We start from the raw sequence: 18,675 nt of genomic DNA, 5'->3' as shown, positions 1-18,675 counted from the left end.
ATTATTTTACAAAATAATTTTAATTAATTAATTAAATTAACAAATTAATAATAATTTATTGCTTGATAATAAGTACGAAAATTTCTACTTCCTATGTAGCTATGAAGCAAAACTCCATGGCCGCTCATCTCTAATTTATAGCAATGAGCATGTCCATAAACTATCAAATTCTGATACAATGGTTGTTCAAATTTTCAATTAAGTAAAAAATCAAAATTCTACTTTGTCTAACACAAAATTACCTGAAGTAGCATGTCCTTACATGTAATCCCCTGTCACCCAGCAGAAATATTTGCCGGGATTATTGGGTACGATATTGGAAGCTTAATGGCGTAGGAGCAAAAGGAGTCACAAAACTGAGCTTTATCCGCTGCACTAGAGTTCTAAATGACCGGGTGAAACCGAAGTCATCGGGGTAAAGTTGACTCTTTTTGTCACTACTCAATCACAGGTCGAAACGTGTCGAAAGAAAAGCAAAAAGCAATGAATTCTTCTCGGGAGTGGAGACCACTTCAAGATCAAAGTCAGTAGAGTCAAGGGCCAGTGCTACTTGGAAAGTGGAGTGAGTGAGAAAGAAATTGGAGGGACTTGCCTTGAATAGAATTGACGAAGACGATCAAGAATATATTTTCTCTTCGACTAAGCTTCGCCTTCTTCTTCTTCTACTGGTCCATTTTTTGCTTTCTCTGGTTCGGTGAGTCTTCCTCTTCGCTTATTTTCGTTTGCTTCCTTTTTTTTTTTGTGATCTCCTTCTTTTGTACCATTAAGATGGATTTTAACTTCATGGATGTTTGCGTGGTTTTGACTATATGTTTGCTTAGACGTGAAGCTTTATTTCAGTCAACTTAGTTTAGTGCATTTGAAGTTGTTGCTGCGTTTAATTTAATTATACATCGTGTTTAATTTTTACGTAATCCTGGTATGATTCTGGTTGAAAATGCAGGGAAGCCTGTGTTTATCATTTTAATTCTCTTTCTTTTCTCTGTTTTTCCACTTAAAATTGATGATAACTTATAATGTTCATAATTTCTTTTAAATGTTTTTACTCTCTTCTTCCTTTAGCTTTTTTTTTTTTTTTTTCTTATTAGTTACAGAACTACTAGCTAGTCTGTGACTGTATTAAGTTTAAAGAGCAAGTGAGTTCGGTACATGTGGAAATGATCGAGCTCGGAATAGGAACAGAGGAAGACTATCATTTTGAAATTAGATAGATGTCAGATAAGAAAATTTAGTAATATAAGTATATAAATTTGTTTCTATGCGCTAGCTCAAAATGTTTTTCACGGTCTGCTGTAAATTTTCTTGTTGCGGACAGATTCTGCTCCTAACTTTCTCCGCCCTCTTGATAAAAGATCCCATCTTTCTATATCTATATAGAGAGAGATCAAGTCCCCGTTTGGTTAAAACTTCTTTTAGTTTTTATTTCCTAACACATAAATGTTTACGTAAGAAACATGTTATGTTAATTGAAAATTAGAATAAGTGGAAAGAGAACATGACTTTCAAAGTAACAAAAAGTTGTTTTCCATATTTACTTAAAAAATTATTATTTTTAAATGCTTAACTACCACATGCATACTACAATACGTACTTCTGTATACCAATGTATTTGTTTAGAAAATAAAAACTATGGGTTTAGGAATTATGTACCTGGAATGTAGTCTTGAGAAGAGAAGAAGAAATAGAGAGAGAGAAAGAAGTAGAAGAGAATAAAAGGAAGGATCAAGAAGAATAAGAAACAAGTTCAGAGGATTTGCGGAGAGAATTTAATATTATGTTCCGTATTTCATTGAATGAAGAGCAAGTGCGAGGCACCAACTTATATTTAAGATTATTCTTGTTCTAAGGGATAGACATTTAGGTGTGGCAACAAAGTGTCTCTTTGCTCAACTCACGCCTCCATGCGAGGTGCTATAATCATTTTACCAATCGACAAGAGCATGTCGATCTGTATTCTCATGAGATTTTGATGCTTCCCTTGCTTCCTGTTTTCCTCCTTAAAACAAGTACATGGATCTTCTAATAAATGGACAGGATTGCCATCTAATGGCATCTAGAGAGTTAATTGAGGATGGAGAGTGAGGAAAATTTTGGATATTTTTGTTCAAAATTCTGCTGTTCAGTGAAGAAGGTAGAGGCTTGTGCTATGCAAATTCCAAATTGCACTGTACTCACCCATATGAGGGTGACATTGAGAAGAAGCTTCATGTCCGAGGTTTATAATTCCCAGCAGCAAACCTGAGCCCTCATCAACCAAAAGATGGCTCTTTTCAGTCAGCAGGTGGAGCGGCTCACCAAACTACTGCACGGTGGAGTGCGGCTGAGTGAAATGCCTGTAAAAGTAAGTTTTTCTGCCCCTGCTTTGAACATGGATAGAGGATTGTTGTCAAACCCAAAGTATAGGGAAGTTGGGGTTTGTACTGGTCCGGGGTTGAAGGGTAATCTCACTAGAAACCCTACCCCAAAAATCAATATTCCTATTTTTGGAAGAAGATATCCAAGAACTTGGATGAGGAGGTGCATTAAATACTTCTAAGTTTTTAATATTCTAGAGGAACATAGAGTGGAAACAACCTCATTATATCAAAGGGGCAAGGCTGATATTTGGTTCCATAGATAGCAAATAACTCTCTAATATTTGAATGGGAATCATTTGTGGAAGAATTGTGTAGGAGATTTGGAAGATTAGCTGGGGTAGATGTTGAGGAATTCAACAAACTGGTGCAACAAAATACTGTCTTGAATTATCAAGAAAGATTTGAGGAGATGAGATCCCTGCTCCCGACAGAGAATTCAGGTTTTACTGAGAGATACTTTATCTCTATCTCTATCAGTGGCCTAAAAGAAGAACTTAGGCCTGTAGTGAGAATGCACTGACCACCCACCCTGAATCATGCATTTGAGTTGACTCTGTGGCAAGAGCAGGTGGTTGATGCCATTAACAACAAATCAAGACACAAATTTCCTCCACAACATTTGCCACGTCACTTCAAGTAAACCCTACTCCCAAGGGCATTCCACTAATACTGAAAAATGCTCCAAGATCCAAAACTTTCAAAAGGTATCACCTATGAGGGGTCCAAACTAATCGAAAATGAGGAGAATCAATCTTTACTACAGATGCGTGGAGAGAAGTACTTTCTTGGATATCAATGTAAAGAACAAAATAGCCACGACAGTGGAGAAATATGAAGAAGAGGAAGGAGAAGGTGAAGATGATCAATCTCTGGAGGAAGGGCAGCAGGATAATTCAGGAGATCCTGTAACCTCATCTCTGCAAGATATAACTGGGGGTTCCTTAGGTGGTTCTGTTAAAATCAGAGGGCTGTTGAATGAGAAACCCATTTTAATATTGTTGGATAGTTGAAGTTCACTTTCCTTTGTAAAAAATTGCACAGGAAGTAAAGGATCTGGTGGTACGTGGCAAACCTCTTACGGTGATGGTAGCAAATAGTGACATATTATCCAGTGAAGAAGAATGGCCAAGTATCCAGTGACAGATGCAGAATTATAAATTCTACTACAATTTCATAATAACTCCCTTAGGGAATTATGGCATGATTCTGGGTGTAGATTGGATGAAACTTCACAATCCTGTCATTTTTTATTTGCTGGATCAAAAGTCAGTTTTACGAGAGATGGAGAACAAATCACTCCATAAGGAATCAAAGCATCTGAATCCTTGATTTTGCTGAAAAAAGAACCGTAAAAAAATAGTGGCAAGCCGAGGGCAATTGATGTAAGCATGGATGGCTTGTACTATTCAAGCAACCAACCAAGTCAAGAAAAGAAGCAGCTCCAAAAGAAGTTAAAAACCCATGGGAAATCTCTCACCACTCATGAGAGATTTTTTCCCACTCAAGAAATATTTTTCTTTCAAGAAAGAAAGTTTCATTTTCATATCTTTCTCAAATGGCAAAAAAGAAACCAAAATCAAGGAATTGTGGAAATCCATCCATCAAGAGAGAATCAAAATTATATACTTCCAAGTTTTCAAACTAAGATCATATCTTGCTAAAAGAGAATATTCACATATGGGAAAAATCAAGGGAGATCATGGAAGGATTCTAATATTTATCACAAGATCATGGATGGATTTACTTTTCGAAGGAATCCAAAAATTTTCATTAAATTAAGAGATATTCATTAAATTAAGAGATCTTCAATTTTATTTAAATTATAAGATTTTCCTAAATCAATTAATGTTTCAAGAAATGAGAAAATTAAATCTTCAACTTTTAAAGGAAGGTATCTCCACAATTAATTAAAATATTCTCCATTTAGAAAAGTTTCCTTATAGGAAGATCATATCTATCTTATTTTAGTTGTAACTTTTAATTTTGCTTGTTTTTTCATTCTAGTCTAGAATTAATTTTCTATGTAATTTTTACAATTAATTTGGGAGATTTATTTTCTTTATAATGCACATGATCTACACTATAAATAGATTTTCAATTCATAGTTGTAATAATTCAAGTTTTATCCAATAAAATTATAAAGTTTTAGTTTTCAACTAGGGAGGTTTTCTTCAATTTTCTTGTTGAATGAGGATTGATTCAACTTATCAAGGTAAGTTCTTGTGCCGTTTTATCAATTTGCTTTCAAATCGATTTCTAATTTATCAATTTCATACTTATGGGGTTTTTAATCAATTCAAACTATCTTAATTACCTTAATTCATAATTCCAGGTGAATTATTGGATTAAATAGGGATGATTTGTTGAGGGTTTTTATGATTCTAAATACTGATGTTACATGTAGGGTTTTTGATCCGTTAGTTGATCTCAGGTTCCGCATTAGCAATAGTGCTCCATTTGCTACATTTGGTCTCTAGAAACTGAAGGCTCATGGAACAAGGAAGGTGCAAATGAGTCCTTGGAGAAAGTCTTACAAGACTTCAGAGACTTCTTCAGTGAAGCAGGACTTCCACCTATCCGGAGTGTGGACCATGCCATTCCCTTAGAACCGGAAAGCTCTCCTATCAACCTTTGACCTTACTGGTACCCCTACCTAAATATAGTAGCCAACCTAGGTATGGTAGCCAAAGGAGGTGACAACCTCAAGTCGCCAACTTGTTTGGTTCCCATGGTTGCTATTGGCTCATTCGGTATCTTTACACAAAGATTGGATGTGATGAGTAAAACAATTGTTATTGGAATATAATTGAAGCATTTTTTCTCTAAATTCTGGTTTCTCTCTTTTCATCAAATCATTTCTTTTCTCTTCTTCCTCTTTTCCTTTTCCCTTGTTCCTTTACCTTTATCTTTTCTCTCTTCGTATCTTAATCTCTTCTCCTTCTACCTTAAAACTCTGCTAAAACAGAGTTGTCCATTATTTATTTAGTAGTGCTTATGAAATCGTTAAAATGCGTCCTAATCAGAAGATTACAGAGGACAGATAGAATCTATGTAGATATCGATGTTTTGTATGATATTGAATTGAACAAAGAGCGGATACAAAGCTTCAACTTATATGTAACTGATTGTTTAGTGAACACCAATTATGGCTTAGTAACTGAACTCTAGAAATATAATTTCTTATTTCAACAATAGCCCACTTTAAATGTTGTGGGAAAAATATTGTTGATATCTTTTTTAGGCCAAACTTTTGCTGCTTATTTTGCATGTTAGGACGTATTTGCCCTCTTTTTTTATAGATGAATTAGGAAAAACACTTCATTTTCGTTTCAGCGAATTTCGACTTTTATGGAAAAAGTAGTATGATATCATTATTGCTTACGATGATATCTCCCCAAATGATTTTAAATATACAAATTGACTTCATTTTCATTTGATCATCCCTTGCAATATGTTGTCAAGAGTTCCATCTTAAAAATACAATGTAATTAGTTATTTTTACTTGCAAATTAGGTTCTTATCCGAATTATGAGAAGATTCAGAATCTTTGCACATAATCAGGAAAACATTTGTTTTTTTTTTTCACTGTCTGTGTGCAGCTACACTAGTCCAAACTCGTTCTAATAATCTTTTGACTACTACTGGATTGGTCTTGTTTCACAAAAAAAAAAATTATGTTCTTTTTACGCCCAGCAACAGGAATCGCCCAATTGCATTAGTAGGATGGATACAAAGTATGTGCATTTGAATTTGACTTTGCTCATTGAGGACTGAATTTGTAATTTGTTTCTTAAATTTTGTTCATGATGAATTTGCAGTGGCTGGCATGTAACAATATACAAGAGTTCAAGACTCCTTATACCCATGGGTAAGACAATTCATTTATATGGATTCCCTTCGCCTGTTTCTGCAGAAGCAGTTAAAGAATTCCTGGAGTTGCACACAGGAAAAGGAACTGTTTATGCCATTAAAGTTAGACAAACTAAAAATGGTGGTCCAAGAGCATACGCAATTGTCCAATTTACAGCTGCCAGATATGCTGAGCATATTATTTCCTTGAGTAATCAGCGACTTTGGTATGGGATGTCATATCTCAAGGCTCGGAAAATGGAGCAAGATATGGTGCCAAAGCCAAGAATGTCGCTGTATAGAATGGACAATCTCCAATTGCATTTTGGCTGCCAAATTTCAAAAGAAAAGTTTTCCACTTTTTGGACCAAGGCTGGTGTTTATCTGAATTTTGGAATTGGAATGCGAAAATTACACTTCATGCTATCTCATGATGAGGTGGAATACAAGCTTGAGCTTTCCTATGAGAACATTTGGCAGATTGAGCTTCATTTTCGACGCGGTCAAGCTACAAAGTATCTTTTGATTCAGGTTGGTTTATAAAAATCTGATCCTCCTTTTCAATTTTATTGTTAATGTTGTTTTGGTACTCTTTCAACTAATTAACATAAGTTTTATCAAGAATTCACAGTTTCCATTTCATATGTTTTGGTAGGTTTTTTGTAATTCTTAGAGTAGGTTTTGAATCGTCATTATTTCATATTGCTTGTTTTTTGGCTTTAAGAGATTTGTTTTTGGTGAGTTGATGTCTACCATCCATTGTTACTAAAGGTTCTTTATGAGTCAAGGATCCTCTCTCTCAATGATGGATTTATTATTTAATGATAATGGATCCTTCACAGTCAAGTTGTACTATAATCAGTTGGTCAAGAATGAAATGGTAGAACACAGGTTTGCGATGCTGCACATATCTATGAAATCAAGACTAAGATTGAGGTCACCAAACAAGGAAATCAAACAGTTACTGAATATTCTAATCTCCTGCAAAGTCTTTGGCAAGAGATAGATCATTATCAATGTACATTCAAATGAGGTGCAGTGAAGAATTTATGATTTTTTTGCCAGATTTAATATTAAGTTGGATGCAGAACGGATTCAAGTCCTTGGCAATGAGGATCAACCTTCTCTTAATGGACAATTTCTGTAATCTATGCTGAGGAAGGAAGGCGAGGAATTATGTTTCAGAATATTTCGGTTGAGAATTTGGTCTTAGTGTCAAAAACAACAAGTAAGAGTACTGTGTTAGAGCAGACATCCATTGAAGATAAAAAGTAGTTAGTGTCAAAACTTGTGGTCAATCTACTATAAAACATCCCATCGCATCAAAGAAAAATGTTGGAAGCTTCATGACAGGCCACAAGTCCCAAATAAGAATAGAACAGGGAGGAACGAACAGGGAAGAGTACAGGGTCAAGTCATACAGCCGGAGTTAATAGCAACTAGAGATACAATTTGAATTGAACATAAATGATGGAGAGATTGAAGAATTTTCTAAAGTCAATGGAGAAGCAATCATCTTCTGCAAGTACTTGTAATCTAGCCTTCTCAGATATATCATCTTCTTCTCATGTTCTTAGAGCTTCACATAATGTTACCCCTAACACATAGATCATCAACTCAGAAGCCACACACCATATGACCTTTTCCTCCACAAAGTTCATCTCATACATGCCTTGCTCTAGTAATAAAAAGATTCACCATAGCTAATGATTTAATAACTACTGTTGCGAATCAAGGAGATATATTTATTAGTGATTCACTTGCATTAAAAAATGTCTTTGTTCGAAAATTATTTACCAACCTTTTGTCTATTCAAAAACTGACAGATACTAATTGCAGTATGACTTTTGTCCTTCTCAATGTGTATTTCAGGAACAAGATCCAAGGAAGATGATTGGATATGCTAGGGAGAGATGGTCTTTACTATCTCAAAGAACCAAATAAGAAACATAGAATTGAATATTGTTGTCCTCTATCATTCCTTACTAGTAATTTAAATCCAATAAAGATAAGATTTGGCTTCACCACCTTCGCTTAGTTGTTCGTCATTTAATATTTTAAAAAATTTACTTCTCTCTTTGTTTAGAGAATTACTGTTTTGATTTTTGTTATAACGTGTATGAACTCCCAAAGCACAAACATTTTGTTTTTCTAATAAGCAAAAAGAACATCTATTACATTCACTCTTATTCATAGGGTATATTCGGGGGCATTCTACTGTACCTAACATTTCTGGAACTTATTGGTTTGTCTCATATATTGAGGATTGCACTTGTATAGTGTGGATTTTTCTTTTAAAAAGCAAGCCAAATGTTAGTCTTATGTTTCAAAATTTTCTCAATTAGAATGAAAACATTTTTGGTCTACTAATGCCACAAATTTAATTTTAGTCAAACCATATTTCCATTATTTCAACAACATGACATCATTCATGAGTCATCTTGCACTAACACTCCTCAAGAAATAGGATAGCTGAAAGAAAAATGGCCATCTACAAGTTGCCCAGGCCTTGGCTTTTCAAAGAAAAAAATTCTAAAAATTTATTGAGGAGAAGCTGTATTAACTGCAACTCACATCATAAATAGACTTTCCACAAGGATGCTTGATTGTCAAAGTCCCACGCAAGTCTTTGCAGAGTTCTATCCCATTTCAATGTCTTTAACAAACTTATCCCTCAAAATATTGGTTGTGTTCCAGTGTTCATGTTCATCTCAGCTTAGGGCCAAGCTTGATCCAAGGACTCTCAAATATATATTTGCTGGTTACTCGTCTACTCAAACAAGATATAAATAAAGGACTCAAATATATATTTGCTGGTTACTCGTCTACTCAAACAGGATATAAATAAAGGACTCAAATATATTTTTGCTGGTTTCTCGTCTACTCAAACAGGTTAAAAATACTATCATCGTGTCACATAAACTACATATTTTTGCTAACATCACCTTTTTTGATGGTGATCAATACTTTCATGATCCTTATCTTCAAGGGGAGATCTCATACATGGAAGATAATGATCCTAACTCTTTTCTTCTCGAGTTGCCTATGTCTAAGCTAGTCTCATCCATTTGCATTCATGTCTAGTCTGAGTTTGTCTATGTGCACATCATCCGGTCTAATTCTGCTATCCATGAGGTTTCAGAAGAAAGGTGATCTCTTCCTCACTCCAACCATAGAAAACTCATCTTAAGTCTTTTGATAAGGTTTATTCAAGAAAGACATGGTCATTGCACAAGTACAGTTATCTAATCCAAACATGAGGATTGTTGAGATTAGTACTTCAACTACTTCTCACAATTCTAATATTCTAGTTACCCAAAAAGAAAACAAGTATGATATCCCTATAACTATTTTTTTAAAATTTATAAAAAGGCTAGGTTTTGGCGACTGTCCAGTTAAGGAAAGCTAACCGCCTTAAAATGTTTTCTTCACCCAAAAGTATAATAGGCTCACTTGGTCTAAACTTAATTTGGTCACCACAGTTCTATTAACAAACTGGTAAGTTAAGTCCTTGACCTCATTCGATCAAACATTATAGGTCGGTCATTGCCAACCCATAATACACTTACAAAGTGGCGATCTCTATGTGCTCAATAAAATTTGATCTCGTAACTTTCAAGTAGAACACTATGATCTTAATTATTAGATTATCATGTGGTTAGTGATATTCCTATAACTCTTAGGAAAAGAACTAGCCACCTATTGTATCTTCTCGTGTCATATAAAAAGTTATTCCATAATCACAGGAGATCATGTACTTGAAGGGTTCACATAGTAAGGAGATCTTGTTTAAAGGAGGGAAAAGATTAAGTCTTGATTATATTGATGTCGATTACGCAGAATTAGTTGATGATAAAAGAACAACCTTAGATTATTGGATGTTCTTTGGCCAAAATCTGGTTTTGTGGAGGAATAAAGAAAAAAGTGATTACGAGATCAAGTGAAGAAATCACAGGAGATCATGTACTTGAAGGGTTCACATAGTAAGGAGATCTTGTTTAGAGGAGGGAAAAGATTGAATCTTGACTATATTGATGCTGATTATGCAGGATTAGTTGATGATAAGAGATCAACATTCGGTTATTGGATGTTCTTAAGTCAAAATCTAGTTATGTGGAGGAGTAAAGAGAGAAGTGGTTGCGAGATCAAGTGAAGAAGCAGAATTCATATGAATGGCACTTGAAATTTGTGAGCTCCTATGATTGAAGATAATTTTGGAAGATTTGAATATTAAGTGAGGTTCAATGAGGTTATATTGTGACGACATTTTTGCACAAAGCATATAGAAGTTGATAATCATATATAGTCGACTAGTAGATATACTCACAAAGGGGGCCGTCCAATGTAGTTTTTCAGAGTTTAGTTACAAGTTCGGAATCGAAAACGCCCATTCATCTATTTGAGGGGGAGAATGGAAGAACATGCTTTTTTCACCTACCCTCATCCTGTATAGTTGTGTGTCTGTTTATGTGTGTGTGTGTGTATATATATATATGTAATGGATGAGGATAAAATTAGGATTTCTCCTTAATGCAAATCTCATAATCAACCGATGTGATAAAAAACCTATGATAATGGATGAAGAACATAATGGCCTGTGGGCTAGCGTTGCTTCGCCTTCCTTCCTCTATTCTCATCCATAGATTACTGATAGTTGTACTAAGTTGTGTGAACATGGCCTCCATGTAGAGTCTTTTATTGATTGGCTCAATTTTTGCACTTGGTTAAGACATTATGAAAATAATACTCATTGCGAGAAAGGTTAGTAGAAAATAATACTTCTTCACATATGTTCTCGTGTTTCGCTCACTTTTAATCTTCTTCCCTCAAGTTGAGCGTCAGAATTGATTACTCTTGAACCAAGATACTCAAGATTATCTTCTGACACTGTTAGGAATTCTAGAAAAAGAAAAATAGCAATACAACTTCTAGAAGCATGAGTTCAAGCATACAGATGAAGAATATGTGTAATTGTATCTTTATGTTAAGTAGTTACAATCTAATTAGTTATTTCATGATGTAATGGAACAAAAATACAGTGAAAAAAAGGGAAACTTAGAGTGCAAGAAAAGACTATGGATATGATATTTTTGTTTTTGATTTATTTGTATGATGAGTATAAACGGATACAAAAAATAACCAATGGAACAAATATGAAAGGATAGATTATGCAAGATGGTAAGATTTATTTAAAGTAAACTCTGATACCAAATAATGCGAAAGCCAAGATCAACCAATGTGATCAAAAACCCAAATATATAGTTTAACATAAAAACTTAATTTCTAAATACTCTCCTTACTTAACTTACAATCAACCTGTGATTGTAAACTAAGGTAATTGGGAAAAAGAATAAGAATTGATAAAACGCCACAAGAGTTATTTTAATAAGTAGAATTAATTCCTCACTTAACAAGAACATCAAAGAAAACCTTCACAAAGAGCACTCAATAGCCAACCGGAGCAAAAGCCATTTTATTTTATTAAACTTGAACTTGAATTGAATTACAACCAAAGATGTGAGGCTTTTTTGTTGTCATTGGTCTAAAAAATTGTAATAGAACTCAAATGTCTAAAAATCTCGGAAACAAATCTCAAATTCCTATCTAGGATACTTAAAGAAAATACTAAAATAAAGACACATAAATTAAGATAAACTAAAACTCGTCTCTCTTGATAAGTAGCTTGAATCTTCAAGGATTGTGGCCGAATGGAGCTTGCCTTATCTTGGACTATTTTTCTCAGTTTTGGACTCCATTATTTAATGAATTTTAGTGTTTGAAGATGAGTTGAAGATAAAGATAAATTCCAGCCATGTTGGATGAGAGAAAGAACTCCTTTATATGAATCGGCCTGTGTAGAAAATATTATCCCTTAAGCTCTCACACATCCAACATGATTTCAACTTCTTTAAAATATTAATTTATGAAGAGGAAAAACTAATTAGGACTCTTAAAGGATGTATTTGAATTCCTTAAGGAAATTTAGCCATAAATCCTACTTGAAGTAGGAATCCTTGCTGATTTGGATGAAGAGAGGAAGAGTGGAGAAAATCTCTCATGGGAGAGAAATTCCCTCACGGGTGGAACTCTCCTCCATGCATGTCTTTCAGCCATGTTTCTTTAATTGTAGGAGGATGCATGCCTGAGATCTTCCTTGGCTGAATGAGCTTGATACTTTTCCTTTGGGGGATTCTTCCTTTGGCCCAAACTTTTCTTCTGCATGGAGCCATCCTTGGACAAATAATTTGAAAACTTGCTTGGGCTGCTTGGCTCTTGCTCTTGTGGTTAGCCCACTAGGCATCATTATACTCTTTTCAAGTGGCCCAAGTCCATCATTCATCATGTTCAAACCTTATTTTGCTTGTTGGCCTTCATGTGTGTGCGGTTTATAGCCCAAACCGCCTTGATCATGTGTTGGACAGTCTTGGCCGCTTGTTCTTTTTTGGAAAGCCGTGACCGCTTGCTTGGTCTCCCTTAAAGGCCATGGCTCTTTAACATCATTTGGCCATGTTTTTTCTTGTGGCCATCAGCTTGGAAGCTCAGGCCCATGAATCCTCAAGTAGCCGCGAGGTGATAAGGGATCTTGAGTCTTCTTGTGGCCTAATTTGATTTGGTCTACCTTGGTTCGTGTCACTCCTGATTTTGTTATACTTTATCACTTACCCTTACCCTCTTTATTTTGTTATACTTTATCACTTACCCTAATCCTCCTTAGCTGTGTATATATCTATATATACACATGTAAACTGCCCTCTAATTCAGTACATACAGAATTAACATACTCTCTCAAGGATCTTGATGTCTTGAAATAAAATATAAAAGTCACTTTGAAGGTGTTTTTATATACTTACACAGAGGAGACCATGGACTGGGTGGTCCTTTGTTATATTAAAGCACATTTAAATGTGTTGTTATGTACTAAAATGGGTGGTACTTTGTGGCTAATGTCTTGGCTAAGTTTACTTATATGGGCTGTGATTGATTGGAAGAAAATTTGGTGTGAAGTTGTTTCGCTTCCTACCATACGCTTAAGGTTAAAATTTGGTGTGAAGTACTTATGGAAATAAATAAGCAGTGAACAATAGATCTCTGTGGCCACAAGTTAGTAGCTTGCTGAATGATGCTTTTCTTCAATGAAAGTTTTTTGTTTACTGACCATGCTTTTGAAAAGCACATGTTGTACTCTTGAGGGAACAAAAGTTGCATATTTTGAGGTTTTCTGTGAACAATACAACAGATTGAATGACAGAAATTTATGGTTTTATTGTCTGTTTGAGATGTTTGCCAATGTTTGCAATTCTCATTTGACAGTATCCTTATGTTCTTTGTAAAATCAATGCTCTAGCTTACTTGTGGGTTAGTCATATTTGAGGGAAAATTTTAAGTTATTGTTTTTCTGTTTCCTTCTAATTTTTTAGATGCTTGGTGCTCCTCGGATCTTTGAGAAAGATGTAACAAGTGAAGATCTCATATCCAACTACTTTAAGGATGGATCTGAATCCCAATGGACCAGAACAACTGATTTTAGTCCATCATACTATATTGGACAGTCTTCTGCATATTGTTTGGAGCTACCTTCCAGCCTCCAACTTCCAAATTTCCAGGAGAACTTTGCTTATTACAAAGAAAATGAAGGAGAATTTTATGTCGAGCATGGCAATAGTTTTTCTTGCAATCTGAATCTGGTCCCGATAGTTGGCCCACCACCTGGAATTAACTTGCCATACAAGATCTTGTTTAAGATTAATTCATTGGTTCAACATGGGCTTCTTGCGGGGCCAACAATTGATGCTACATTTTATCAGTTGCTTGATCCACGTAGAATGAACATAGCCTGTATAGAGCATGCTCTAGAGAACCTTTATAATCTAAAAGAATGTTGCTATGAACCATCAAGATGGCTCCGTGAACATTACAGGAAATACCTCTCATCTAGGAATCATCCGCAATCGTCTGATATATCTTTGGATAAGGGTTTGGTATACATACATAGGGTTCAGATAACACCTTCTAAAATCTATTTTTGTGGTCCTGAAGTTAATGTCTCAAATCGTGTACTACGCAACTATCCTGAAGATACTGATAATTTTCTTCGGGTTTCTTTTGTTGATGAAGACTTGGACAAAATGCATTCAACCAATTTGGCTCCTCGCACATCTTCTAACAAGAGAACTAGAATCTATACTAGGATCCTTTCAACGCTTCAAAATGGTATAGTCTTTGGCAGCAAGAAATTTGAATTTCTTGCATTTTCATCAAGTCAATTGAGAGAAAATTCTGCATGGATGTTTGCTTCAAGAATTGGGCGCACTGCTGCAGATATAAGGCAGTGGATGGGAGATTTTCATCACATAAGAAATGTGGCTAAATATGCTGCCAGACTTGGTCAATCCTTCAGCTCGTCAACTGAAACACTGAGTGTCTGTAGAGATGATGTTGGAATTATTCCTGATGTGGAGCTCAAAGGGGCTGAAAAAACATATGTGTTTTCTGATGGGATTGGGAAGATATCAATTGATTTTGCAAAGCAAGTGGCCAAGAAATGTGGCCTTGGAGGTTCTATTCCATCTGCTTTCCAAATTCGGTATGGTGGGTACAAGGGTGTTGTTGCTATTGATCCAACTTCATTTATGAAATTGTCCCTGAGACACAGCATGTGGAAGTATGAATCAAGAAACACAAAACTGGATGTTTTGACTTGGAGCAAGTATCAGCCTTGTTTTCTGAATCGGCAACTGATAACCCTTTTGTCTACTCTTGGAGTTCCAGACTCTGTATTTGAGAGAAAACAGAAAGAAGCAATTGATCTTCTGGAAATGATCCTAACTGATCCATTAAGGGCACAGGAGGCTCTGGAATGTATGTCTCCAGGAGAGAATACTAACATACTCAAAGAAATGCTCTTGTGCAGTTATAAGCCTGATACTGAACCGTTCCTTTCAATGATGTTACAAGTTTTTCGGGCTTCAAAGCTGCTAGACTTGCGGACTAAAACACGGATATTTGTTCCAAATGGAAGATCTATGATGGGATGCTTAGATGAAACCAAAACGTTAGAATATGGGCACGTGTTTGTTCAATTTTCAGGTGCAAGGCGTAATCAGTTTCGTAGTGATTCCACCATGTTTGCTGGTCAATCAGAGCAGTCTTTTGTGGTTGTCGGAGATGTAGTTGTTGCTAAAAATCCCTGTTTGCATCCAGGCGATGTACGGGTCCTAAAAGCTGTGGATGTGCCAGCATTGCACCATATGGTGGATTGTGTTGTTTTTCCGCAAAAAGGAAGAAGGTGTCAACTTTATTTGTTACTTTGGCTGTTACGCATTAAGTTCATGTTAAGAGCGTAACCCTACTTCTTATTCCCTGAATCTTTGCATCACGTGATTCGAAATATATGCAAATATGCATTAATGGTGCATAGAAATTGCACAAATATGTCTCTCTGTATGGGCATGAGCAGAAGGTTGGATGGCGGTGGTGGATATGACTTGTTTATAGGTTCCCGATATTCTGCCATGTTCTCATGCAAGAGAAAGTCTATAGAGAGCTTATTCAACTGAGTAGATCTGTTTCATGTTAATCGGTTTGATAGTTTAAATAATTATCATTTTTTTATCATAGTATCCATTGTAGCCTCTGTTGCAACTGCCATCATGATCATTTCTCTGTTCTGTCCGTCTCTCTTTCACTTCCTTTCACTCTGTTGATCGATGCCAACTTTTAAATGTCATGATATGTCTTAGCTTGCCTATGGTTTTTAAAGAATGCTCAAGGTCTGCACTTAGATTGTTTTCTTAACTTTTTAGTTATAGTTTCGAAAACTGAAGAATTAATAAAAAAAGTCCTGTCGTATTGTGTACTTAATTATTGCACTCTCTTTCCTGCAAAATCTCTAGATATTTGAATTCTGTGGTTGTGCATAAGATGTTTACCAATGCTGATGCATGTCAATCTGACAGGAGTGGGACAATGGATGATTAGATAGCTCTTGTTTACTGAATATCCACCAGAAGTACAGGGAATTTGTGAATTGGATGAGTTTAGAGATTAAGCTGTGTTAAACAGAGATTTGACATTGATAGAATGCTGTATATAGTGTAAATTGTCATTATATTTTTTTAGTGCCTTCCGAGTGATTGTACATAAGATAGCTTTGCTCAGGTTGAATAATTGATTGCCCTTCCATAGAAGCTGTTCATGAATGATTGACTTATAATAGCATCATCTTCTCAGACCTCATCCAAATGAATGTTCGGGAAGTGATCTGGATGGAGATATCTACTTTGTCTGTTGGGACCGTGAATTGATTCCTCGAAGGCAAATTGAACCCATGGATTACACACCACCACCCAGTATGTTGTTGGATCACGATGTGACGATTGAGGTAATTCTTTTTGTAGTTATATATTAAGCAATTCAGTCATTTTCAGAAGGAAACTTCTCATTATATTTTCTGATCGATTACCTTGCTTGATCACTTTTGCTTGTTATTTTATTTATTGTTCCTTTTTCTGCATGTAGGAAGTCGAAGAGTATTTTACCAATTACATAGTTAACGACAGTTTAGGAATAATTGCAAATGCTCATGTTGCATTTGCGGATAAGGAGCGGGACAGAGCATTGAGCGAACCATGTTTAAAGCTTGCTCGTCTATTTTCAATTGCTGTAGATTTTCCAAAAACTGGTGTGGCAGCTGAAATACCACCGGAGCTGCATGTTAAAGAATATCCTGATTTCATGGATAAGCCTGATAAACCGACCTATGAATCACACAATGTTATTGGAAAGCTTTTTCGGGAGGTGAAAGACATAGCTCCATCCACTAGCTCTGTAAGGCCCTTCACTCAGCAAGCTGCAAGGCAATTTTATGACTCTGACATGGAAGTTGATGGATTCGAGGATTACATTGATGATGCTTTTCTTTATAAAAGCAACTATGATTTCAAGTTGGGCAATCTGATGGACTACTATGGCATAAAAACTGAAGCTGAAATACTTAGTGGAAGTATTATGGGAATGTCAAAGGCGTTCACTAAAAGAAGGGATGCAGACAGCATTAGCATGGCTGTGAAGTCCTTGAGAAAGGAAGCACGGTCCTGGTTCAGAGAGACAAGTACGGGTTCTGGGGTTGACGATGAGTACGCAAAAGCTTCAGCTTGGTACTACGTCACCTATCATCCTAGTTATTGGGGTTGCTACAATGAGGGATTGAATCGGGACCATTTTCTTAGTTTCCCATGGTGTGTTTATGACAAGTTGATCCAAATTAAGAGGAACATTTCTAGAACGAGAGCATCTTTCGATATGTCATCCCTGGAATGCCAGCTAAGCCATGGGTTGCATTTGGCCTGAGTCCAGCATGTCTAAAAAACTTTCATCTCTAAGGAGCAGCATTTTGTTTCTAGGATAACCAAGGTGGGTGGATATGTCCATAATAATATTAGTAGTCAGTCAGCTCTTCGAATATAGCTGATATTTACTAGTGTGTTTATGTAAATGATCATAAGTTTGTGGTTTTGAAAATTCTTTTCGTATGCTGTTATTCTGTGTTAGACATTGTCGTTCTAAGAGACAGAGACATAAATAGGACCACAAAATTGATAATTTACTATAAGCATAAATATATACGCACACAGACACGCACATTGCATACTCAAATTAAGGACCACAATATCAATTAGTATTAATTAGTTAAAATAAAGTGTTCCGGGTACATATAATTAGAGTATTTTGATTCTGGGAGATGGTGATGCAAACTCTTTTTGAAGGGTGTCTTTAAAATTTTTGGACTTATTATTATATATAGAGCTTACGGAACAGGCTTATTAATAACTTATGTGTGTAAATATTTCATACATATACAAACTGAGTTTGCTTTCTTAATTACATTTATATAATTTCTTGTTAAAACATCGATCTCTCCATTTCCTTTTTTGTTTTTTGTTTTTTCTTTCCAAGTATATTTCTCTATTTCATAATTAAGTAAATGACATTATGATCATACCTAAAACTTATTATTAGCATCGAAAGTGATTTAGAACCATGCTAGTGGTCCTGACCCTATGTATGTATATGTAATGTGTGTGTGTGTGTATATATATATATATATACCATGTGGGTCTTCTCTCTTTCCTCCAATCCAATTCTTATGTCAAATAGCTCAAGAAGAAAACATTATTTTATTGCTGTCACTTACGTTACTAAATGCTCTCTCATTGTTTATTCAAGATTTCAATGTAAACCTCAAGCCCCACCCTTTTCTTAAAAGTAAAGACACATTATTCTTCCCTAAACACACTAATACTTAAATTCTCAATTCCCTATTTAGATCCTACTTTTTTCCCTTAAGATATTACTCTGTAGGCTAGGCTTGGCCACTCTGTATGGACTTTGAGCACCCGTCAATCTCTTTATGTAATTTAACAATCTTAGACCTAATGCAACTTTTTTTCTTTTTTTGTTAGGACTAGAC

At 35.4% G+C, this 18,675-nt stretch overlaps 1 protein-coding gene across 3 annotated transcripts; it reads left to right on the top strand.

Moving 5' to 3' along the window:
* Positions 1 to 275: 275 nt before the first annotated feature.
* Positions 276 to 17,737, top strand: RDR1 (RNA-dependent RNA polymerase 1). Of its 3 annotated transcripts, XM_088214038.1 has the most exons (6): positions 276 to 694; positions 4,789 to 6,091; positions 6,176 to 6,737; positions 13,625 to 15,537; positions 16,437 to 16,587; positions 16,725 to 17,737. In XM_088214038.1, the coding sequence occupies exons 2-6, from the start codon at positions 6,081 to 6,083 to the stop codon at positions 17,553 to 17,555; spliced, it is 3,468 nt and encodes a 1,155-aa protein (XP_088070164.1). In that variant the 5' UTR covers positions 276 to 694; positions 4,789 to 6,080; the 3' UTR covers positions 17,556 to 17,737. The 3 variants fall into 3 exon arrangements, with proteins under 3 accessions (XP_088070164.1, XP_088070165.1, XP_021909716.2); XM_088214039.1 differs by lacking the exon at positions 4,789 to 6,091 and having other exon boundaries at positions 277 to 694; XM_022054024.2 differs by lacking the exon at positions 276 to 694 and having other exon boundaries at positions 13,625 to 15,492.
* Positions 17,738 to 18,675: the final 938 nt, after the last annotated feature.

This window comes from Carica papaya, chromosome 2 (genome assembly GCF_054855325.1).
Source record: "Carica papaya isolate Zhongbai chromosome 2, ASM5485532v1, whole genome shotgun sequence".
NCBI lineage: Eukaryota > Viridiplantae > Streptophyta > Magnoliopsida > Brassicales > Caricaceae > Carica > Carica papaya.
Note: the sequence above shows the minus strand (reverse complement) of the source record. Positions and strands in the feature narration are given on the sequence as shown.